Below are 20,771 nucleotides of genomic sequence, written 5' to 3'. Positions count from 1 at the left end.
AAATTATATAGCCAAAAATTTGTTCTCTAATAAAAATGAACACCTATTGGCAAGACTGATGAGGGAGAGAAAACTAGCAAATTATCTCTATCACGAAGGAAAGGGGAACAATATTACAGGTCCTACAGACAATAAAACCACAAATTTAGGAATGAAATAATCCTGTGTGAAGCTTCTGTGTGATATGGGTCTTGGACTTCACGGGCATCTATCAACAAGGCAACCCTGCTCTCACCTGCTTTGCCAGGAGAGTGAGGAAGGCAGCGAGGTCTGCACCATTGCCATTGGTCTTCAGGCTTGTTTCTTTCTCAGCTGAAGAGCAAAGATAATTAATAAGAAGGGAAATAGAGTTGGTCTTGTACCAGCTGTGGTAAGGAAAAAAGGAATATTTACTATAGGCCACAAGAGAGCCTCCTGAGTCTCAAAACAGATGATTCATTAGAATATGGGGGGTGTAGGGTCCAGTGAATTGTTTTTCTAGACTTATGCAGGATAAAACTGACTGAAACAGAGCTGGAGCCAAGAGGACTTTTGAATGTTTCATAAGGAAAACTGCAGACTAGAGATAAATTATAAGTAAATCAAACACACAGTTTATTGCCTAGAATGTTTTGCCATGGCCCTATCTTGCTGAATATCACATGTGAAATCACCAGTTTCCAAAAAAAGATGTTCTCTGGAATTATAGTACTTAGTTATCCCCTCAGCATGTGTCTCTGTGTGTTTGTGTGTGTGTGGGGGCATGTGTGTGTTTGCACGTGTGTGAATGTAATTGTAATTGTGTCCAGGCGGGATAGGAGTGAGTAATGAAGGGAGCATCTTTCTTCCCATGGTAAGCAACAGAGCCCCAGGATCCATTCTATAAATGGAATTATCAGCGTTTCTCAAACCTAAGACCCTGGCCCTCACACGTCATACCTATCCAGGCCTCAACCACATCAGCCTTCCAGTTGAACCGCTGAAAGTCATAATCATCTTTCAGTTGTAACTTCCAAGCAGCCATTGCCTTGGCCAGAGAAGGGGTCTTTTCTTTTAGAGCCTCTATCTTGGTAGAAATCTTCTCTTTATGCTGACTTTCCTCCTGTAACACCAAGGTCGAAAGGAGGAGAGACAGATATACTGATGAGTGTCCAGGGCCAGAAATGTGAATTCTTTAGTATTATTAAAAAGCTCTCATCTCTCCCATCCCAAATATATAGCTACTCTCTTCTAGATCTAGTGAAATTATTCTATTATTCACCTATAATAGAATAATATCTATTCCACCCAGATGATTATTTCTACCCCAGCATTTGGACACTCTTCTCATGTTTGTCCATATAAGTGTGATCTTCTCAGTTGGCATAAGCATCTCGAATGTACAGAGTCATCTCTGTTTAGCATTCTTTTGTATTCTTTAGGATTCAGCATTTAGATCACTGAGCCTCTGTTAAAACAGGCAGTTAAACAAAACAATCGTTCTCAAATTACAAAGAGGTTTCAGTGGGGTCCTCATCTCTAGAGGCATGCAAAGAAATTTCTTCACATTCTTAAAATACTCTATGACCAAAGCAAGTCACGTATAATATATTTTTAAAGTCCGTATTCTGCAGAGGATAAGAGTAAGAGTGTCAACAAATGATTTTTTTAAAAATCTAAAAAGTGTACCTATAAGAACTTGAAAAACAAAACTTCCAGAAAACAGAAATTGAATAAAAAATTATTTACTGAAAAATAACAAAAAGCCAGCTTAGAAGAGATTATCAGTGGTCTATGTTTGATTTTAGCACTGCTCATGATTCTATATTTGGGCCAATCCCTTTTTGAAAATCCTGTTTTGACCCGGAACCCCTAGCGCAGTTCACCTTGCTCAGGATGTCTTCTCCTTGAGCACACACATTTTGCACTCGGATCTCATGGACTGCGAAGTCATTCTCCAAAGCTTCGAGTTTCTTTAGCAAGCTCTGTGTAAATGAGTCAGTGAGAATCAAAACTTCCAAGACTAGACAATCTATCCCACTTACATTCTGATTCCTTTTGATGCCATTCACCAGGGATGATTCAACTCAATTGGCAGACTAGATGAGTGTCCCCTTACTCCTGCATAGCTCCACTAAATTCCTCTCCCCAAACTCTTCACTTGCCAGAAAGACAATCTTACCAGAAAAAGAGCCAAAGGAATACAAGTGACATTGTTTCTAACTTACCATGTGACCTTAGACTTTTCTGGATTTGGGAATGAATGTTGATCAAGGTAGTACATAAGGATTTCCCCACATTGAAATTTATGTAATTCTAGGAAACATTCCATCTAGTGGAAAAATATTAAGTATCAAGAACATCGTATACTAAGAACTGACCTGAAAGTTTTCTTCTTCCACCAGAAGAAAGATTCTAATTTTACAGATGAAAATGTTGACTACTTAAGAAAAGATTCAAAGAGAAGAAAATTGATCCATTCAGCCTGTTACTCACCTGAGTAGCAGCCAAAGTGTCTCCAGAATTCCCTTGGGTAACCATAGCTTCCTTTTCACTGATCCAAGCTTCCTCCTCCTCAGCATTCGCCATGAATTCCAAGTATTCTAGGGACTCTCCCAACCGAATCCCTCTGTAAGAGGAAAGCAAACCCCAATAGATAAGAAAAAACTAGTAAGCAGTGGGAATGTAGCAGAGTGGAACTATCTTGTAAGATTTTAATTGGCTATAGGACTATATGGTTATAAGGGAGAAAAATATCCCTTCATTCTTTTATTACTAAGCACTGCATGTAATGTTAAAACTGGGGAGATGTATAAAGTAAAACGGGGATGTGGGGGATAACGTGGTATGAAGGATAACACATGTAGGGCAACAATGATAAAAGACAGCAGCTGCAAGTAAGCACAAGAATAGAGGTATATTCAGAACACAGAGGCAGTGTCATTTCTGCCTGGGGTACATGGGGAAAGCTTCATGGAAGACTTGGCATTTGAGCAGGCACTTAGAAATTAGACAGAGATTGGTAGCTGGGGAGAAATGCTGAGCAAGCACTTAAATGTCTTCTCCATACCAACCGAATACCTGCAATCCAAGAATAGAATTGGGCCTCATAGCCCCAACTCACCGAGCCTTGGTCAACTCTTTGAGCTGGTCCCAGTGTTGAACAAACTGATCCAGCCTCTCCCGAATCTCCTCTCGCCCCACGGCAGCCTTGTCTCCCAGCCTCTCCGCCATATCCAGCACATTCTGAAGAACACACCCCCTCCATGTCACATTACCCCGCAACCTCTCCCCATTTATCCACAGTTTCCTGGCAAAAAGTGTCTAGCCCTTCACACCCTCTGGCTCTTTTACAAACTGGAGGTACTCGAGGTGGTCCTGACAATCCTGGGAGAATGAAGGAAGCTGCAGTAAGATCTAGCAAGCTAAACGTCGCCAAGTATTCGAACAAATACCTTGACGTTTGCATGAGGCTACTTTCCAGGATCTGCTTTATGCATTATTCGTGGTCACAGGGTGACCCTGTTGCCAAGCCAAGACTCAGGGCTGCCCTCTTTCCATACGGCTCAGCTCAGGTACAGATTTTCCAGATGTCCCAAACTGTAACCTAATTGTCAGCAATTGTGCCCTGGACTAAAAGTGCTCCTTCCATGGAAGAGCATGAGTTTCCATGCAGATTCTTCTATTCATAGGAGACAAAATGTGGAGAACACTTGTGAACTCTACGACTAACTCTCTATGTGACCTTGGCATGCCACCTTCACTTTTTGTAGCCTCAACCCATTTATCCATAACATGGACTACTATTAGATTATCCCAGTCTTTTCAGGTTTCATATTCCTACCTGGATGATGGGTTCATGTGCCACCAACTCCCCTTCTAGGCGTTTGTGCTTCTTCAGTAAGTTCTGAACCCCCTGCAGATCCCTCCCATAATCCTGGGATCGCACTCGTACCAACTTCTCCCTAAGACCAAGGGAAAAACAAAAAATATAGACTTTAGACATCTGAGGTCATCCTAAAATGAAGGTTTTCTAAGAGTGTGTGTTTGGCTGGGGGTGGGGTGGGGGTAAATTCTGGAACACGGTGGTGTCATTAATCACAAAGTTAATTAGAGGCAGAGGCTTTCAGCAAAATATCTGACTGATGGCAATACAAGTTAAAATAACATACTGATCTCTACCATATGCATAGCCGTAACAGCCTTCCCATTACTTCCTTTGCCTGTCTATGTGTGCATATTCTCCATAACTTACAGTAATGTTTCTCTTTCAAAAAATGTGAAAATTAGAGACACACACACCTACATATATACATATACAAACATATATGCATATATGACCTTTGTCATTTTTGTCTATTAATATCAGTAACTAATTTAGGTAAAATAGGTATAAAGAGGGACATTATAGGAATCATGGCCGTTGGATAGGTTCTGAGCGTAAAATGTTTGTATATCACCATGAAGCATGGTAAAAGACATCGTAGACAAGATTATATCATCTTACTATTTCTAAAAAGGTTCAAAAATATCCTACTAGTTGCCCTATGCACATTTTTTTCCTCTAATTCATTGATTACAAGTAAGAATCAGCAGGTTTGTAGAAGAGGAACATGATGAGGCAGGGTGGAAGTAGGGCAAATAATTTAATTTCTAAGATTTTCCAATCACATTTTTTATAACAAAAGTAGAATTAGCAATAATACCATAGCAGGTACTATGTAACATTTTATGCCAGTGTCAAGTTCAGTGGCGTATTACAATAGATACACAATATACAGAAAGAATCACGACAAAGATCTCATCAGTCCGGTAAGTTGTAAATGCTCAGCTGTCTCATTCAGAATGAGCATTACACATTCTTTCCAAAAAAAAATATACAGTTTCTTAATTTTCCTCCCAAAATGTATATGAACTGCTCCCCACTCCCTCCATGCCTGTCTCCCTCTGCCTGCGTACAGTGAAAAAATTTGAAACCAATGTTCATTTCAGGCTAAGGCAGACATGATTAAGAAATAATGCGAACTGCAAGAAGCAACTATGTATTTCATTTCAGCATCAAATAAGAACATGTTTGGTGGATTATCTATTTTCTTGGACTAGTCATGCAATGTGAGCTGGCAGTACATACTCTATCCAGAATTCTTCATTGTCTAGGTCCTGGAAGAACTGGAACAAGGCATAGGCCTCTTTCAGTTTCTCATGGTGTTCAGCTGCCAATTTCTGGACATTCAGGAAGCGCTCGTTGACATTATCCCTTTTCTCCACAATCTGGTCAGTATTGAAAGTCCCGCTGGAGATGAGATCTTCAGCCAACGTATTCAGGTCCTTGAGTGCATCCTAGAAAGCCCAAGTGTCCTCAGTGAATAGTATAGTATAGGTATTAAGTAGACCCTGGACTTTAACCACTACTAGTTCAAGTTCAAAGACTGGGTCAAATAGATCATTTTTGAAGATAATGAATTTGACCTTATGCTCTTTTAACTCAGTTTGGATAAGGGCAAGACCAGAGGCAATAATGGATAGCATGGCTACATTATTCGAACTATACATTTGGCCTTCTGATGTTTTCCCCTGTATTTTCTTCCTCTCCCGATATGGAAAATAAGACCTTGGTGAACAATGCTGTGTCTCCGCAGAACTATCTTTTCACAGTGCAGAATATGACACAGATTGATGGATTGAAATATTCAAGAAGAAGCTACTCTATTGGTAATATTCTTAGGCTGATCCCACCCAGAACACAGCCTTCTTCTGTGTCTCTTTGCATTCTAAGTCTGCCGCCTAGTGATGTCACAGGGAATATCATCAAGTCCTGAAACTGAACTTAGAACCCTTTGACTTCTTGGCCTTTCTGTGGGTATCTGTGTTACCCAATAAAACCGATAATATAAAATGCTCCAGTGTGAAATGAGCACCTGTCTGAATGTTTATTACAGCTCTCAGGACACATCTATGCTTGATATTAGGATACAACTGGAATGCTCCACAGAATTTTCAGAGTGTATTTATAGTTCAACTCCACAGCATGTGTCCCCTATTTTTTTTTTTCAGTTGTTCTGTAAAATAAAATTCTATTTTCTCTCAAAGACCAGATCAGATATTCAGCTTTGGAAGAGAGTGAGTTTATATACATAGGTCATTAAAAAGTAAACAAGATCATTTTTAGGATCTACTTCTTGGAGTCTTAGAATCTATCCAATATAATTTAATGAAAATAGGTTAATGGTTCTAAAGCCCATGGACTTGACCTGATTATAATGACTGATGGATGAGAACACTAAGTTCAGTTTTGCAAGCCTATGTTCTCAAATGGACTCCTAAGACAGGAGAGAGAAAAGTCACAAACATTTCCATTCTGGCCAGAGGAGTGGGATTCCAACACTACTTAACCTTTCGGGCCAACATCTCTGTTTCCAATAGCTGATGTTTCTTTAGCAAGTTTCCTGCTGAAGCCAAATCCCTGGCGTGATCTTTCATGGACAGCAGTGTCTCTGCCTGGGAATGGAAGGATAAACAAATAAAGCTGTCAGATGCAAGCTGTCTTTAAGGAGACCAAGATTAGCAAATACATCCCCCAACTTTTCCCAAGAAGAGTCAAGGAAATTGTTCATGCAAAAGTCTGTTTATCTGACAAGTATTTATTAAGATCCCATGCCCATACCATTTCCAGGTATAATTACCTCTGAGAGCCAGAACTCAAAGTCCCGGATGCCTGTGTTGAACCTCTGCTGGCGACTAGCTTCGTTGAGCTTCTGTCCTTTGTCAATTGTTCTCTCAAACAAGTAGTCCCAGTTTTTCTCCAACTCTTCTACTTGACCCTAGCCTCCCAAAATTGAGTGGTCATTATGGTGTCTAGGGTCCTGTGACAACTTGAAAGGATAACGTAGGGAGGCTCTGGAGTTAGGGTGTAGTCAAAATCTGCCAGTACTGGAATCTTATATATTGATATTTTAAATCAGTTATGCTGGTTTAAATCTGAGAAAGCAACGGGAGGTGTTAGAAGAAATTTTGAATAAAGGGTCATGGGCTGATTACGGAGGCTGATGCCTAAATATCAAAGCTCTTGGTAGTAGGGATAGAAAATATAAGGCAAGCATGATAACACATAGGAATTAAGTCTAAAGCTTTCTTGGAGGTCAAGGTACTGAGTATGATGGGAGTGATAAGGTCTGAGCATCACTATTTTCCTCCTCCTTTGTGCAAAAATCAAAGGGAAGACAATTAACTATGAAACATATTCCATATCCCTACACATGAAAACATTGAAAGAGTATAAAAGATTTCTCTTCGTGTGCCTTTGTAGTCCAAAACCCATTGTGAGCAGGACCTACCTTCATGGTCTCTTCATTGCCATCACATGCCCTCCTCTCAATCAGAGTGTTCCCCAAGGTGATGACTCCTTTCACCTGCTCAGCTCGGCCATAGACCTCATTTTCAAAGGTCTTGTGCTTCAGATATTTTCTCTGAAGGGAAAGCAGAAACTAAATTACCACCTAATTTAGGAAGCAAGATGAGATAAATTCTGTTTAAAAGGAAGAGTTAGCATTTCTATCATAACCAAGGTGATGATAACTTCTGAAGAACTCACTCCACATTAGACTCAGAAGTCCCTGAAGGCAGTGACAGTGCTCTGAACAGTAAGGAAGTGTTCAGTATCACAAGGCGACCATTCATCCAACAATCTGAGTATGTTGAAGTTTTCCAAGATTCTTATCTTGAACTTGCCTGAATGTTGGTGGGGTCTTTGTAAGATTCATCACAGGCTATGGGCAGCATCTCACTGATCCATTCTTCTTGGTCCTTGAGGTCATGGTAGAATTGTTTTAGGTCAGCATAGTCTCCAAGTTTCGTTCGCTCAGCAATCAGCTGTTCTTTGAGAGCCTTCCATCTGGAAGTCAGGGCTAGATTACTCTCTGTCCTCTACCCTTCCACCAAGCTTTGATGCCATATTCATGAATCTTCTTATTTGCTTACCTGCCCTTTCTTCTCTCATTATTTATATATTTCTATGTCATATATATAAACATAGTTATATATTATTTATTCATATATTTCCTTATGTATTACATATTATATTTATATTATTATATATTCATATGTTATATATAACACAGTCTCATTATTTTCAGATATAAACTAAAGTGATTGTCAGGTAATTTCTAAGGTAACTTCCAAGTCTTTCATTTTATGAGTCTAGATCAGAACATTTCCCAAATTTTCAAGATAGTTTTAGGCATTTAGAAATGAGAACTCAGTGTTACCACCATCCTCAGTGTTAACAAAGAGGCTGCTTTGCTACATCTACCTATAACTCACAAAACAATTGCTCGGGCCTGACCTGTCTAGTACCCGTTGGCGCCGAGCAGCAATCTCTTCCTGGGCATAGTGGTCATCAGCTATGAGCTTCTCAGCAAAAAGTTCTAGTTCAGTGATCTTCTTTTCCTAGATAAAAGAAAGAGAAAAAGCCCAGATGCATGGAAATTAGGCCCTTCATGCAATCCCAGACTCCCTCCTAGAAAAGGTCGGTGATATCTTTGTGGCTTCACAAAGGGAAACAAAACCAAGGCCAAAAGGTAAATGCCTTATGGGGAGGTGGGTTTTAACTCAACAAGAGGAGAAACAATAATGATACTGAAATGAGCTACTTCCCATCTCAGTATGGTGCTGAGTTCCCTATAGAAGAGACACTTCCCATGGCCATTGTAGAAGATGATTCCCACATTGGATGGGATGTTAGGCAGTATATAAAATAGCTTCCAATTTTAAAAGTCAAGTTTTAAAAAGCTGGATTTAAAGTAAAAAGTCCAGTGTCCCATGCGACTTGGCTAAGACTAAGCCACCATGTGCCCTGCCTACTTCAGAGTTTTCTCTAAGAATCAAATGGGAATTAAAATAAGTATAAACCACAAACATGTGTAGAATTTCTGTTATTATTACTAATAGCTATTATTGGAGTTCTTATGTTAGTTGTTATTACCTGGGCAGTGATTGCTTTGTCCAAATCGTCACGTTTCTTCATCAAGGCCTCCAGACTGTCTAAGGAACCCTTATCATCTGACCTTAGGTAATTCTCACGTACCACCATCCAGCTCTCAGCCTGATCACAGTTCCCTCGGAAAAACTATGGGGAATAAAGTTGAACGTATATGATATATTCATTCCAGGTGGACAGAGGAAATTATCTCCCCAGTCTCCTGTGATATTGATATAAGGGACCCTGTAAGGTGTGCCAATATTCTTCCAAGAAACATTTATACCATAAATCTTAGATATACTAGACCTTTTACTCTTCCCTGAAAACATGTTTTATGTTCTCATATAAGCTATACTCTCATATAAGTATATATGAGCTATATATCTCTATATATCTCATATAAGCTATACTCCATCCTTGGAGTATAGGAAATACTCTCACTATTTCCCATATCCTATACATAAATACTGGCTGGTTATTTCTTTAGGACTCTGGTAAACACTATTTTTTAGGGTAACCTGTGACACTCTCACTCCCTTCCCTCAAAAGCGTTAATCACTCCATCTGCCATAATCTCAAAACACTCATACATTTTATCAGTAATTATCTTACTGTATGAGAATGATCTGCCTACATGTCTAATTTCATTACTTTTAGGAAAGGGACACTATCTTACTAATCTTTGTGTTCCCAGGGCCCTGCATACAGTAGGTTCTCAATAAAACACAATCAATCAAACCCTCAATCAATCAATAAAGTATAATCACCCAATTTTATGCCCCCATGCCCTGGGACTGACCCCTATTTTGTTTGGCTTTTTTAACAGGAATAAGGAGTAAAGAACACCACAATGAACAGTCTACAGAGCAGGAAACACAATGTCAAAGAATCAAGAGATGCCCTTATGCTTTCACCATGGAAATCCAGTGAAATAAGCACCTGTATTAACCACATAAAATTGCATAGATGAAACAGAGTGTAGCTAATCCTGCCTAATGACTGGGAATTTGCAGTACCTGCAATTCAAGACACTGATCTAGCATCTTCTTGCGTTGTTCCCAAGCTTTCTCCAACTCATCTCTCTCTAGTTTGACAGCTTGAAGTTCTTCTTCAATTTTAGGGCTGGCACGGTGCCCACTGCTTATAAGATCTGTACCGAAGTCTTCTAAGGCTTGGAAGGTGGGAGCCTCGGCCTCCATTTCAGCAAGATGCTCCTGTGGCAAAAAGGGGGCAGAGACTGGTGAGGCCAGTGACATCTCACCAAAGTTGTAAAATGAGGGAAGGTCGTGAGGTCATGTGATCAGGGACTACGGCTTTTGTAACCGTACCTGGTGTCGCTCTATCATGATCTCTGTGCCAGTTAAATCCTCAGCTAGCTCCTGGGATGATACCATGCCACCAATGCCACTGAGCCAATTCTGTTGGTCCCTAGAGAAAGAGACATATTGACAAGAAAACCTTGTAACTTGCTATAGAACTGCCCGTCCTTGGGCTTTTTCTCCTCTAGAAAACATTTCCATATCAGTATTTTCTATCAGGTTTATATACTTCACAAATTTTAGACTTGTTGTTTTCACTTTATAACTTAATAATAGCATTCCCTTGCCTTTGAAATTTTCTTCACTTATTATCTCTTTTGATTCTTGCAATAATTTTGTGTAGAATTCTGGGAATTCTTTTCTTTCCATTTTGGAGATACAGAAGTTGGCCTAGAGAATGTAAGCAATTTGCCCATGTGCTAAAACTAAAAGCAGACATCTGGAGTAGAACCCAGACACTGGAATCCTGGACTGGTACATATTCCATTACTCCTCACAAGTCCTGTTCCTTTAAAGTGGATAGATCTTGGGTTTAAAGATCTATTTTAGTATAGAATCTCAGGGAAGGCATGTCTTTCTTCTTACTTTTATTCCCAATAGAATCCAGTACATGATTCTGTCCAACACATACACACACATAGCACCCCCACCCCCTACTCCTGTGCTATTGACTAAATCAGGGCCAGTTCCCACTCTTTTAGCAGTCAAGAAATTAGGCAAGGAGAGCTCAAGTCCATCTGCTCCAGATGGTAAATGTCAAATAATAATGCACTGACTTAAAAAACTATATATGATGGTCAGATTAAGCATCTCATGAAGAATGCCCTTGCTCTTGTTTGCTAAACAGGAATCAGTAGCTTTAGGACAAAATGGTCTCTTCTTTTGTAAACTTATTTATTCACTTATTTAAACAATTAAGTTTTATTGGGTGTTTACTACGCACCAAACATTGTGAAAGAGATATATTTGTGCTTTCCAGGAGCTCACACTTTATATTGAAAGAAGAAAAAAAAAAGCAAACAAAACATAGACACTAATACATGTTTTTAAAAAGTACTAAAAAGCAAGACTGTCCTAAAGAGATAAAATAAGGTGTTAGAGTTGCTCTGAGGGTGGGGATATTACTTTTGAAATATTGAAGAGTAAGACTTCATAAAGAGAAAGAGGCAGCATTTAACTTGGAATCTTAATTACAGGTAGAACCTATATATACAGAGATAGATGAGCATATATATGATTTGGGGGAAAGAGTATGGATGCTACTTATTTATACTGTATGAAAAACTATAGCTTTCCAGAGACCCTGAATTGGGGAGGGGTTTGCCAAGAGCAACTGCAATCATTTGCCAAAGTTGCCCCCTTTTTTCTTCAAAAGTGTTGCATTGCAAACTACTACTTCCTGTGCCCTCAATTCTAAATGATCCTCTCAGCAGACTGATATGATGGGGCAGAATGTGAGAACTATTCCACAGATAAAGTGCATATTTGCTAAAACGTGATAATGTCTAAAGTCTTTAGCAAGGCAGTGAAACTTCTCCAGGACTTAATTTTAACATTTCTGAGTTCATCTCTTGCTAGTTCTCCTTACCCCTGTGACATACAAAACCCAGGCTCTAGCTGTCCCCACATCATGGATATTCTGTACCTTTCTTATTCTCACACTTTTGTTTGCATAGTTCCATCTATTTGTTAGGATGTGTGTTTTGGGATGTATTATGTTCTACCATGGTTATCTGTATTCTTCTTTGCTTCTCCAGTAGACTACTCCCTCCCCATATCCTGTAATTCCTGCTATAGCACCCTATATATAGTATACACTCTATAGAAACTTACTTAATTGGCATAGATAATCTCACATTCCTTCAAACTGAAATATTTCAGTTTGAAGGAATTGGCTTGAAATATTGAAAATGAGAATTTTGTGCCTTACCGGAGGTACAATCTGGACCTAGAGGTACACTCCAAACCCAGCAGTGAAGAGCACCTGTACATAGACTGCTCCTAGATGCTCCACTCATGGGCCAGACTTGGAAATTGCCCACCCCACCTGGTGGAAGTCTGCCTCTGGAGCTTTACCTGGCCTGGCTGAGGAACAGGAAGAATTTTAGGTCCTCCTGTAGGTTCTCCTTACGTTCCTCCGTAAGCCCCAGCAGGTCATCCCAGGCCTGATTCAGCTCCAGTCGCTGCCTTTGCAGGTCATCGGTGGCATCTGGGTGGGACTCACTGAGCCGATCTGCTGTCTCCCCCAATACAGCCACCTAGGAAGTCAAGAGCTCTGACAATCAGCCTGGAGTCGTACCTGAATCCTAACAAAGGAAGAGTTTCAAGCCCCGGTGGTGCTCCTTCCTCAAATAGACTTCAATGAGGTACAAGAACACCTTGCTACTTTATAAAATATTGTACATTTAAGAATAAGCCTTTGTAAAAATAAATAAATAAACAAACAAATAAATAAATATATAAGAAGGCTACCAGGCAGGGTGATTGACTTGGTTGGTGGCAAGTGTCTAATTTTTAATGTGAAAATCTTTTCAATGTAGACATTTTCTGTGCTTCTTTTTGCTTTACATGATAATGCAAGTTCTATGATGTCTCTGATTTTTCCAGAGTGTATTTGGCAAGCTCTAGAGTTCATTTTTTGGTCAGAGTAGGATTAATCTCCTTCAATCCCTTGCTAAGGAAACTCTGTACCATACTCAGGCATAGACCTGGCCATTTCCTATTTATCTGAGGCTGCTGACCTCCAACTAACATTGGTTAAGTTCTGGCCTATTGGAACTCACTAAAGAGGTACTTAGATAGTAGGAAGTTCATTTACAAGTTCATTTATATTTTCCCTCAATGTAATTTGGTGCAACCACTGTGGAAAACAGTATGGAGGTTCCTCAGAAAACTAAAAATAGAATTACCCTATGATCCAGCAATCCCACCCCTGGGCATTTTTCCAGACAAATCTATATAATTCAAAAGATACTTGCACCCCTATGTTCACAGCAGCACCATTTACAATAGCCAAGACACGGAAACAAACTAAATGTCCATTGACAGATAAATGGATAAAGAAGATGTGGTATGTATATAAAGGAATATTACTCAGCCATAAAAAGGAATGAAATAATGCCCTTTGCAGCAACATGGATGCAACTAGGGATTATCATACTAAGTGAAGTAAGTCAGAAAGAGAAAGACAAATACCATATGACATCATTTATATGTGGAATCTAAAATATGACACAAATGAACCTATCTATGAAACAGAAACAGAATTATGGACATAGAGGACAGACTGGTGGTTGCCAAGGGGGAGGGGGTTGGGGGAGGAATGGAATGGGAGGTTGGGGTTAGCAGATGCAAGCTTTTCTATATAGAAAGGATAAACAATAAAGTCCTACTGTATAGCACAGAGAACTATATTCAATATCCTATGATAAACCATAATAGAAAAGAATATAATAAAAGAATGTATATATATATATATATATATATATATATATATGTATGTATAACTGAATTACGTTGCTGCACAGCAGTAGTTAACACAACATTGTAAATCAACTATAATTTTCAACAATTTAAAAAGTTTTCCCTCCATGTGAATGGTTCTGGGGCATGCCCTCTTAGTGGACTTGCCTTAGGGACAAGGTAAAATTATGAGTATGGAATAAGATAAAAGTACAAGTATGGAGTAGGATAAAACTATAAGAATAAGAGACTCGACAATAAAACCAAAGAAAAGGACATTAATAGGTATAAATATGAAGATGAACGTGTTAGAAAAGCTTAAAAGCACGTCTCACCTTTTCCTCCAGGGGTATGAGGTCTCTCTCAAAGCCCTCATGCTGTCGCTGAAGGGCCTGAACACTGAACAAGTCTGAGCCAGGGTCAGCAGCACTGAGGGCCTGGCACTTCTTCTCAATCTGTTCCTTGGTGTCATCTGCTTCTCTGGTACACGAGAGTGAAGAGTTTAAGAATAATAGGCATACTAGAGGCAGACTAGCTGAGTTCACAAAGAAGTCATCACTACCATCATCATCATCCTTTGTAATGTATTAGAACTTACGTGTACTTAATCTTTACAACAACTACTTCAGGCCTAGTTACTATTACCAGTCCCATTTACATATGAGAAAACTAAAGCTTAAGAGGCTAAGCAGAAAAAAAAAAAAAAGAAGTTAACTATTGTTTCAAGGTTATACCACTGCCAAATGGTGGAGCCTAACTTTCAACCAGGTAGCCTGATGGCAAAGCTCCATGCTTAACTGTTATGTTTCATGATTTTCCATCTTAAGCCATTCTAAACAAGACCTGTCTGAATTTCAGTTTTCCCGTCTCTGAATATTCAAAAATACATTTATACACAGTAAAGGTGTTTGGTTTTCATTAGTCTTGTTCATTCATTTGTTTGCTTAATTAGTTGTGTGTGTTTCTTAGTGTAGACACAGATTTGGAAATCAAACATAAAAAAATTGTTGAATCAACAGTTAGAGTCAATGTGATGTTTCTTGCCCTCTACTGTCTACTTCTAGTTCAGAAATGTAATTACTTAAACCTCTTGTTTCAACTTCAATTTTCATTCACTATCATGAAAACATATAAAGACTGGTAATTATGTATGTACAAGGGCCCAAGCCTAGGTACTAGAAAATTGAAGTTGGTTGTCTGGGAGTAGTCTATGTGCCAAGTGAGGAATCTACTACTGAAGCACCTGATTTCTGATTTTCTCCAGGAAGAAGGGTTAAATTTATAGCTATGGATCTACTATACTAAGTAGAATTGGCAGTTCTAGAGTAGCATTGCTTTTCAGGTAAAATTCTTACCTGTGAAACATTTGGACAGCATGGGCACTGCCCAACAGCTGGCGCTGTTCCTCTGCCAGCCTCTGCAAGGACCTCCAGCGGGCATTCAACTCCTGAAAGAGGCAAACACAGACTTTAGCTAGGGAGCTAACTCAGACAGCTCAGTGGTTCCTAACGACTAGATGGTTGTGGCTAAAACTTCCAAAAGTATGTTGAATAATAGTGGTGAGAGTGGGTAACCTTGTCTTGTTCCTGATCTTAGTGGAAATGGTTTCACTTTTTCACCATTGAGGACGATGTTGGCTGTGGGTTTGTCATATATGGCCTTTATTATGTTGAGGAAAGTTACCTCTATGCCTACTTTCTGGAGGGCTTTTATCATAAATCGGTGTTGAATTTTGTCGAAAGCTTTCTCTGCATCTATTGAGATGATCATAGGTTTTTCTCCTTCAGTTTGTTAATATGATGTATCACGTTGATGGATTTGCATATATTAAAGAATCTTTGCATTCCTGGGATAAATCCCACTTGATCACAGTGTATGATCCTTTTAATGTGCTGTTGGATTCTGTTTGCTAGTATTTTGTTGAGGATTTTTGCATCTATGTTTATCAGTGATATTCGCCGGTAGTTTTCTTTCTTTGTGACATCCTTGTCTGGTTTTGGTATCAGGGTGATGGTGGCCTCATAGAAGGAGTTTGGAAGTGTTCCTCCCCCTGCTATTTTTTGTAGGAGTTTGAGAGGGATAGGTGTTAGCTCTTCTCTAAATGTTTGATGGAATTCGCCTGTGAAACCTTCTGGTCCTGGGCTTTTGTTGGTTGGAAGATTTTTAATCACAGTTTCAATGTCAGTGCTTGTGACTGGTCTGTTCATATTTTCTGCTTCTTCCTGGTTCAGTCTCGGAAGGTTGTGCATTTCTAAGAATTTGTCCATTTCTTTCAGGTTGTCCATTTTATTGGCACACAGTTGCTTGTAGTAATCTCTCATGATCCTTTGTATTTCTGCAGTGTCAGTTGTGACTTCTCCTTTTTCATTTCTAATTCAGTTGATTTGAGTCTTCTCCTTTTTTTTCTTGATAAGTTTGGCTAATGGTTTATCAATTTTGTTTATCTTCTCAAAGAACCAGCTTTTAGTTTTATTGATCCTTGCTATCATTTCCTTCATTTCTTTTTCATTTATTTCTGATCTGATCTTTATGATTTCTTTCCTTCTGCTAACTTTGGGTTTCTTTTTTTTTTCTTTCTCTAATTGCTTTAGGTGTAAGGTTACATTGTTTATTTGAGATGTTTCTTGTTTCTTAAGGTAGGATTGTATTGCTATAAATTTCCCACTTAGAACTGCTTTTGTGGCATCACATAGGTTTTGGGTCGTTGTGTTTTCATTGTCATTTGTTTCTAGGTATTTTCTGATTTCCTCTTTAGCCACAGCAATCAGAGAAGAAAAAGAAAGAAAAGGAGTCCAAATTGGAAGAAGAAGAAGTAAAGTTGTCACTGTTTGCAGATGACATGATACTATACATAGAGAATCCTAAAGATGCTACCAGAAAACTACTAGAGTGAATCAATGAATTTGGCAAAGTACAAGGATACAAAATTAATGCACAGAAATCTCTTGGATTCCTATACACTAATGATGAAAAATCTGAAAGTGAAATTAAAAAAACACTCCCATTTACCACTGCAACAAAAAGAATAAAATATCTAGGAATAAACCTACCTAAGAGACAAAAAACCTGTATGGAGAAAATTATAAGACACTAATGAAAGAAATTAAAGATGATACAAACAGATGGAGAGATATACCATGTTCTTGGATTTGAAGAATCAACATTGTGAAAATGACTCTACTACCCAAAGCAATCTATAGATTCAATGCAATCCCTATCAAACTACCAGTGGCATTTTTCACAGAACTAGAACAAAAAATTTCACAATTTGTATGGAAACACAACAGACCCCGAATAGCCAAAACAATCTTGAGAAAGAAAAATGGAGCTGGAGGAATCAGGCTCCCTGACTTCAGACTATACTACAAAGCTACAGTAATCAAGACAGTATGGTACTGGCACAGACACAGAAAGATAGATCAATGGAACAGGATAGAAAGTCCAGAGATAAACCCATGCACATATGGTCACCTCATCTTTGATAAAGGGGACAAGAATATACAGTGGAGAAAAGACAGCCTCTTCAATAAGTGGTGCTGGGAAAACTGGACAGGTACATGTAAAAGCATGAAATTGGAACACTCCCTAACACCACAGACAAAAATAAACTGAAAATGGATTAAAGACCTAAATGTAAGGCCAGAAACTATCAAACTCTTAGAGGAAAACATAGGCAGAACACTCTATGACATAAATCACAGCAAGATCCTTTTTGACCCAACTCCTAGAGAAATGGAAATAAAAACAAAAATCAACAAATGGGACCTAATGAAACTTCAAAGCTTTTGCACAGCAAAGGAAACCATAAACAAGACCAAAAGACAACCCTCAGAATGGGGGGAAATATTAGCAAATGAAGCAACTGACAAAGGATTAATCTCCAAAACATACAAGCAACTCATGCAGCTCAATATCAAAAAAAAAAAAAAAAACCCAATCCAAAAATGGGCAGAAGACCTAACTAGACATTTCTCCAAAGAAGCTATACAGATTGCCTACAGACACATGAAAGAATGCTCAATGTCATTAATCATTAAAGAAATGCAAATTAAAAGTACAATGAGATATCATCTCACACCAGTCAGAATGGCCATCATTAAAATATCTACAAAGAAGAAATGCTGGAGAGGGTGTGGAGAAAAGGGAACACTCTTGCACTGTTGGTGGGAATGTAAATTGATACAGCCACTATGGAGAACAGTATGGAGGTTCCTTAAAAAAACTAAAAATAAAACTACCATACGTCCCAGCAATCCCACTACTGGGCATGTACCCTGAGAAAACCATAAATCAAAATGAGTCATGTACCAAAATGTTCATTGCAGCTCTATATTTACCATAGCCAGTACACGGAAGCAACCTAAATGCCCATCGACAGGTGAATGGATAAAGAAGATGTGGTACATATATACAATGGAATATTACTCAGCCATAAAGAGGAATGAAATGGAATTATTTGTAGCGAGGTGGATTGACCTAGAGACTGTCATACAGAGTGAAGTAAATCAGAAAGAGAAAAACAAATACTGTATGCTAGCACATATATATGGAATCTAAAAAAGAAAAAAAAAAGGTCATGAAGAGCCAGGGGCAAGACGGGAATAAAGATGCAGACCTATTAGAGAATGGAGTTGAGGATACGGGGAGGGGAAGGGTAAGCTGGGACAAAGTGATAGAGTGGCATTGACATATATACACTACCAAACATAAAATAGATAACTAGTTGGAAGTGGCCGCATAGCACAGGGAGATCAGCTTGATGGTTTGTGACCACCTAGAGGGGTGGGATAGGGAGGGTGGGAGGGAGGGAGATCCAAGAGGGAAGAGATATGGGGACATACGTATATGTATAACTGATTTGCTTTGTTATAAAGCAGAAACTAACACACCATTGTAAAGGAATTATACCCCAGTAAAGATGTTTAAAAAAAGACTAGATGGGGCTTAAACCCTGGTTGTTTTCATCTTATCTCCTTTACAAAATGCACAGGTTTCTTTCTTTCTTGGATAGCTTGAACTTGGGTCTCATCTATGCCACTGTAGCTAAGAAAGGAATTAGTTTTCTTCCGAAACTGATGTTCTAGGGTGGAACAATGAACCTTAGAGCAGCAATTGCTATTGGCTGCCACAGAGATACATTACAACCTCTGAAAAGTGAGTGGAAAGTGTTGCCTTGGTAGTTAGAAGGTATTACCTTTCTCTGTGAGAAATATAATACCATTCTGCGTCTTGAAATGACTAAACCAGGTAGCTTCTTAGAGCCCTATTTTACTGTAGAGAGTAAGCAAATTGTTCCTATGCACTTTCCTTCTCACTCTTACCCCAGGTCAATTACCACAAAAGGAGGCAGAGAATTCATCCTCACTGGTTTATGACGACTCAGAGAACTGGACTAGACATTCTATTAATTCATTACATCTCTTATGGAACCACAAGTCCAAATCTGAGTCAGGTCTAGAATGCCTTCTCCCCCATCTCTACTACCTATATTCTTCTTTCATCAGATTTTACCAGAGTATCTCCTCCAGTAAACTTTCTTGATTAACCACTTCGCACTGCCATAGCTCCTTTATCTGCCTTTTCTTTGTATTCATGCATTTGATCACTGAATTTCTTGGGGCGATGGGGGGTGTGTGTGGCAATTTATAGATTTCAGATCAGTTAAAATGGATACATGGCTGGACTATCTGAACTATTTCCTTTGACCTTTCCTGTAGTTAGCTCCATACTGCCATTACCTTCTGCATGTTCTAGTTGATCTGCAGGATATGAAATTAAGCATTTTAAAATGAAATGAAGATTCCCCAAACCTGGTAATGAGAAGGAAGAAGGAGCCATAGTTACCTGCTGTATTTGAGCTCCTTCTGGTGTCAGAAGCTCTTCAAATTGAAGATCATCAGCCACCTTGTTGATATCCCTCAGCCGAGGCTCATTGGTCTTCAAATCCTAGGTGGGAAAATGTATCCAAAGCAGTATAAATCCCCTTCTCAAGAATCTTTCATACTTACCTGCTCATCTTTGCCCCGACTTGGCTACAGGTTAAAACGTATTGCTAACCACATTTGCAGTACACGGCAAACTGTCTTCCTCCAGTCTGCCACAAAGAAGAGTACCTTTAAACTCCCTGATACCCAGTGGCTATCAAAAACATGACAAGAGAGCTGTTATTTATATGGATTATGGAGCACATTAATTTTCCTAGATTTCTCCCTGGATTAAATTATACCATCAAAGGGGTCTATACCTGAGCCACGTAATGTTCTTTCTACCAATACAAATTCCTTCACTTTTCGTAGAATTTCATTGTCTGAGTTGCAATTTGCTTATATTAAGATGTTGTAGCAGCTCTAGGGAACTCATCACCACGTCTATGGTGATGACATTGCTTATTTCACTATGCAATGGCCTTTTAATGAGTTTTCTCATGGAAGTCTCATTCTTGGTATTGTTTTATAAATTGTACCCTTTTTTTTTCCCCTTTCCTTTCTTTCACTTCTCTCTGTCTCCATATGTACTTTATCTTTATCTATCGATTGATTGATAGCTTTGTATAGCTTTGTATTCCATGTGTAAGGAAAGTACCATATGGAAAAGAAAGAAGGAAGTAGTTTATACTAATTGCTAGTTAAAATAATAGAATGGATCTGAGAGAATAAAGGAGAATGGAAAGGTTTTAGGTAGGCAGAAAATTAGAAATTGTCTGGTTGTAAAGTCAGGTTGTTCTTCCCACCTTTCCATCCAAACTTCTGTCCCATAATTAGACCTTGCAAGAGTCTCACAACACCCCATCTCAACCTGGGAAGCAGGAACAAAAGACAGTATAGGACAAGTTGTAAAGATTCTGGGGGACCAGCACTTCCAGTAGGATGTGGGAGTGGCAGGAAATGCAGGCTGCAAAGTCAGGGTGACTAGTTTCCTCTGCATTTTCCTTCCACTTGTAATACCCAGAGAAATATTTGAAATGTGGAAGTCTCAGTAGTTTGGGGGAGGATATTTAGCAAATATGAAATTAAGGAGTTACTAAGGAGGAGATATGGGGTAAAAGGAAAGGATGA

General features: G+C 38.9%; 1 protein-coding gene across 3 annotated transcripts in view; it reads right to left on the bottom strand.

Moving 5' to 3' along the window:
* SPTA1 (spectrin alpha, erythrocytic 1) overlaps positions 1–20,771 on the bottom strand; it is a 67,646-nt gene that overhangs the window by 13,843 nt on the left and 33,032 nt on the right. For all 3 annotated transcript variants that reach the window (XM_033856794.2, XM_073805772.1, XM_073805773.1), the window contains 19 exons: positions 19,561–19,662; positions 15,072–15,163; positions 14,052–14,196; positions 12,331–12,512; positions 10,264–10,363; positions 9,952–10,149; positions 8,939–9,082; positions 8,300–8,403; positions 7,687–7,849; positions 7,293–7,424; positions 6,642–6,779; positions 6,352–6,456; positions 5,090–5,298; positions 3,803–3,923; positions 3,083–3,204; positions 2,455–2,587; positions 1,845–1,943; positions 919–1,081; positions 236–312 (listed from right to left, as the gene is read on the bottom strand). In XM_033856794.2, the coding sequence (XP_033712685.1) occupies positions 236–312; positions 919–1,081; positions 1,845–1,943; positions 2,455–2,587; positions 3,083–3,204; positions 3,803–3,923; positions 5,090–5,298; positions 6,352–6,456; positions 6,642–6,779; positions 7,293–7,424; positions 7,687–7,849; positions 8,300–8,403; positions 8,939–9,082; positions 9,952–10,149; positions 10,264–10,363; positions 12,331–12,512; positions 14,052–14,196; positions 15,072–15,163; positions 19,561–19,662 (2,529 nt within the window). The remainder of the gene's footprint in view (positions 1–235; positions 313–918; positions 1,082–1,844; positions 1,944–2,454; positions 2,588–3,082; positions 3,205–3,802; positions 3,924–5,089; positions 5,299–6,351; positions 6,457–6,641; positions 6,780–7,292; positions 7,425–7,686; positions 7,850–8,299; positions 8,404–8,938; positions 9,083–9,951; positions 10,150–10,263; positions 10,364–12,330; positions 12,513–14,051; positions 14,197–15,071; positions 15,164–19,560; positions 19,663–20,771) is intronic.

The sequence above is a fragment of the Tursiops truncatus genome, chromosome 1 (genome assembly GCF_011762595.2).
Source record: "Tursiops truncatus isolate mTurTru1 chromosome 1, mTurTru1.mat.Y, whole genome shotgun sequence".
Lineage (NCBI taxonomy): Eukaryota > Metazoa > Chordata > Mammalia > Artiodactyla > Delphinidae > Tursiops > Tursiops truncatus.
This window is presented reverse-complemented; position numbering and strand designations above follow the sequence as displayed.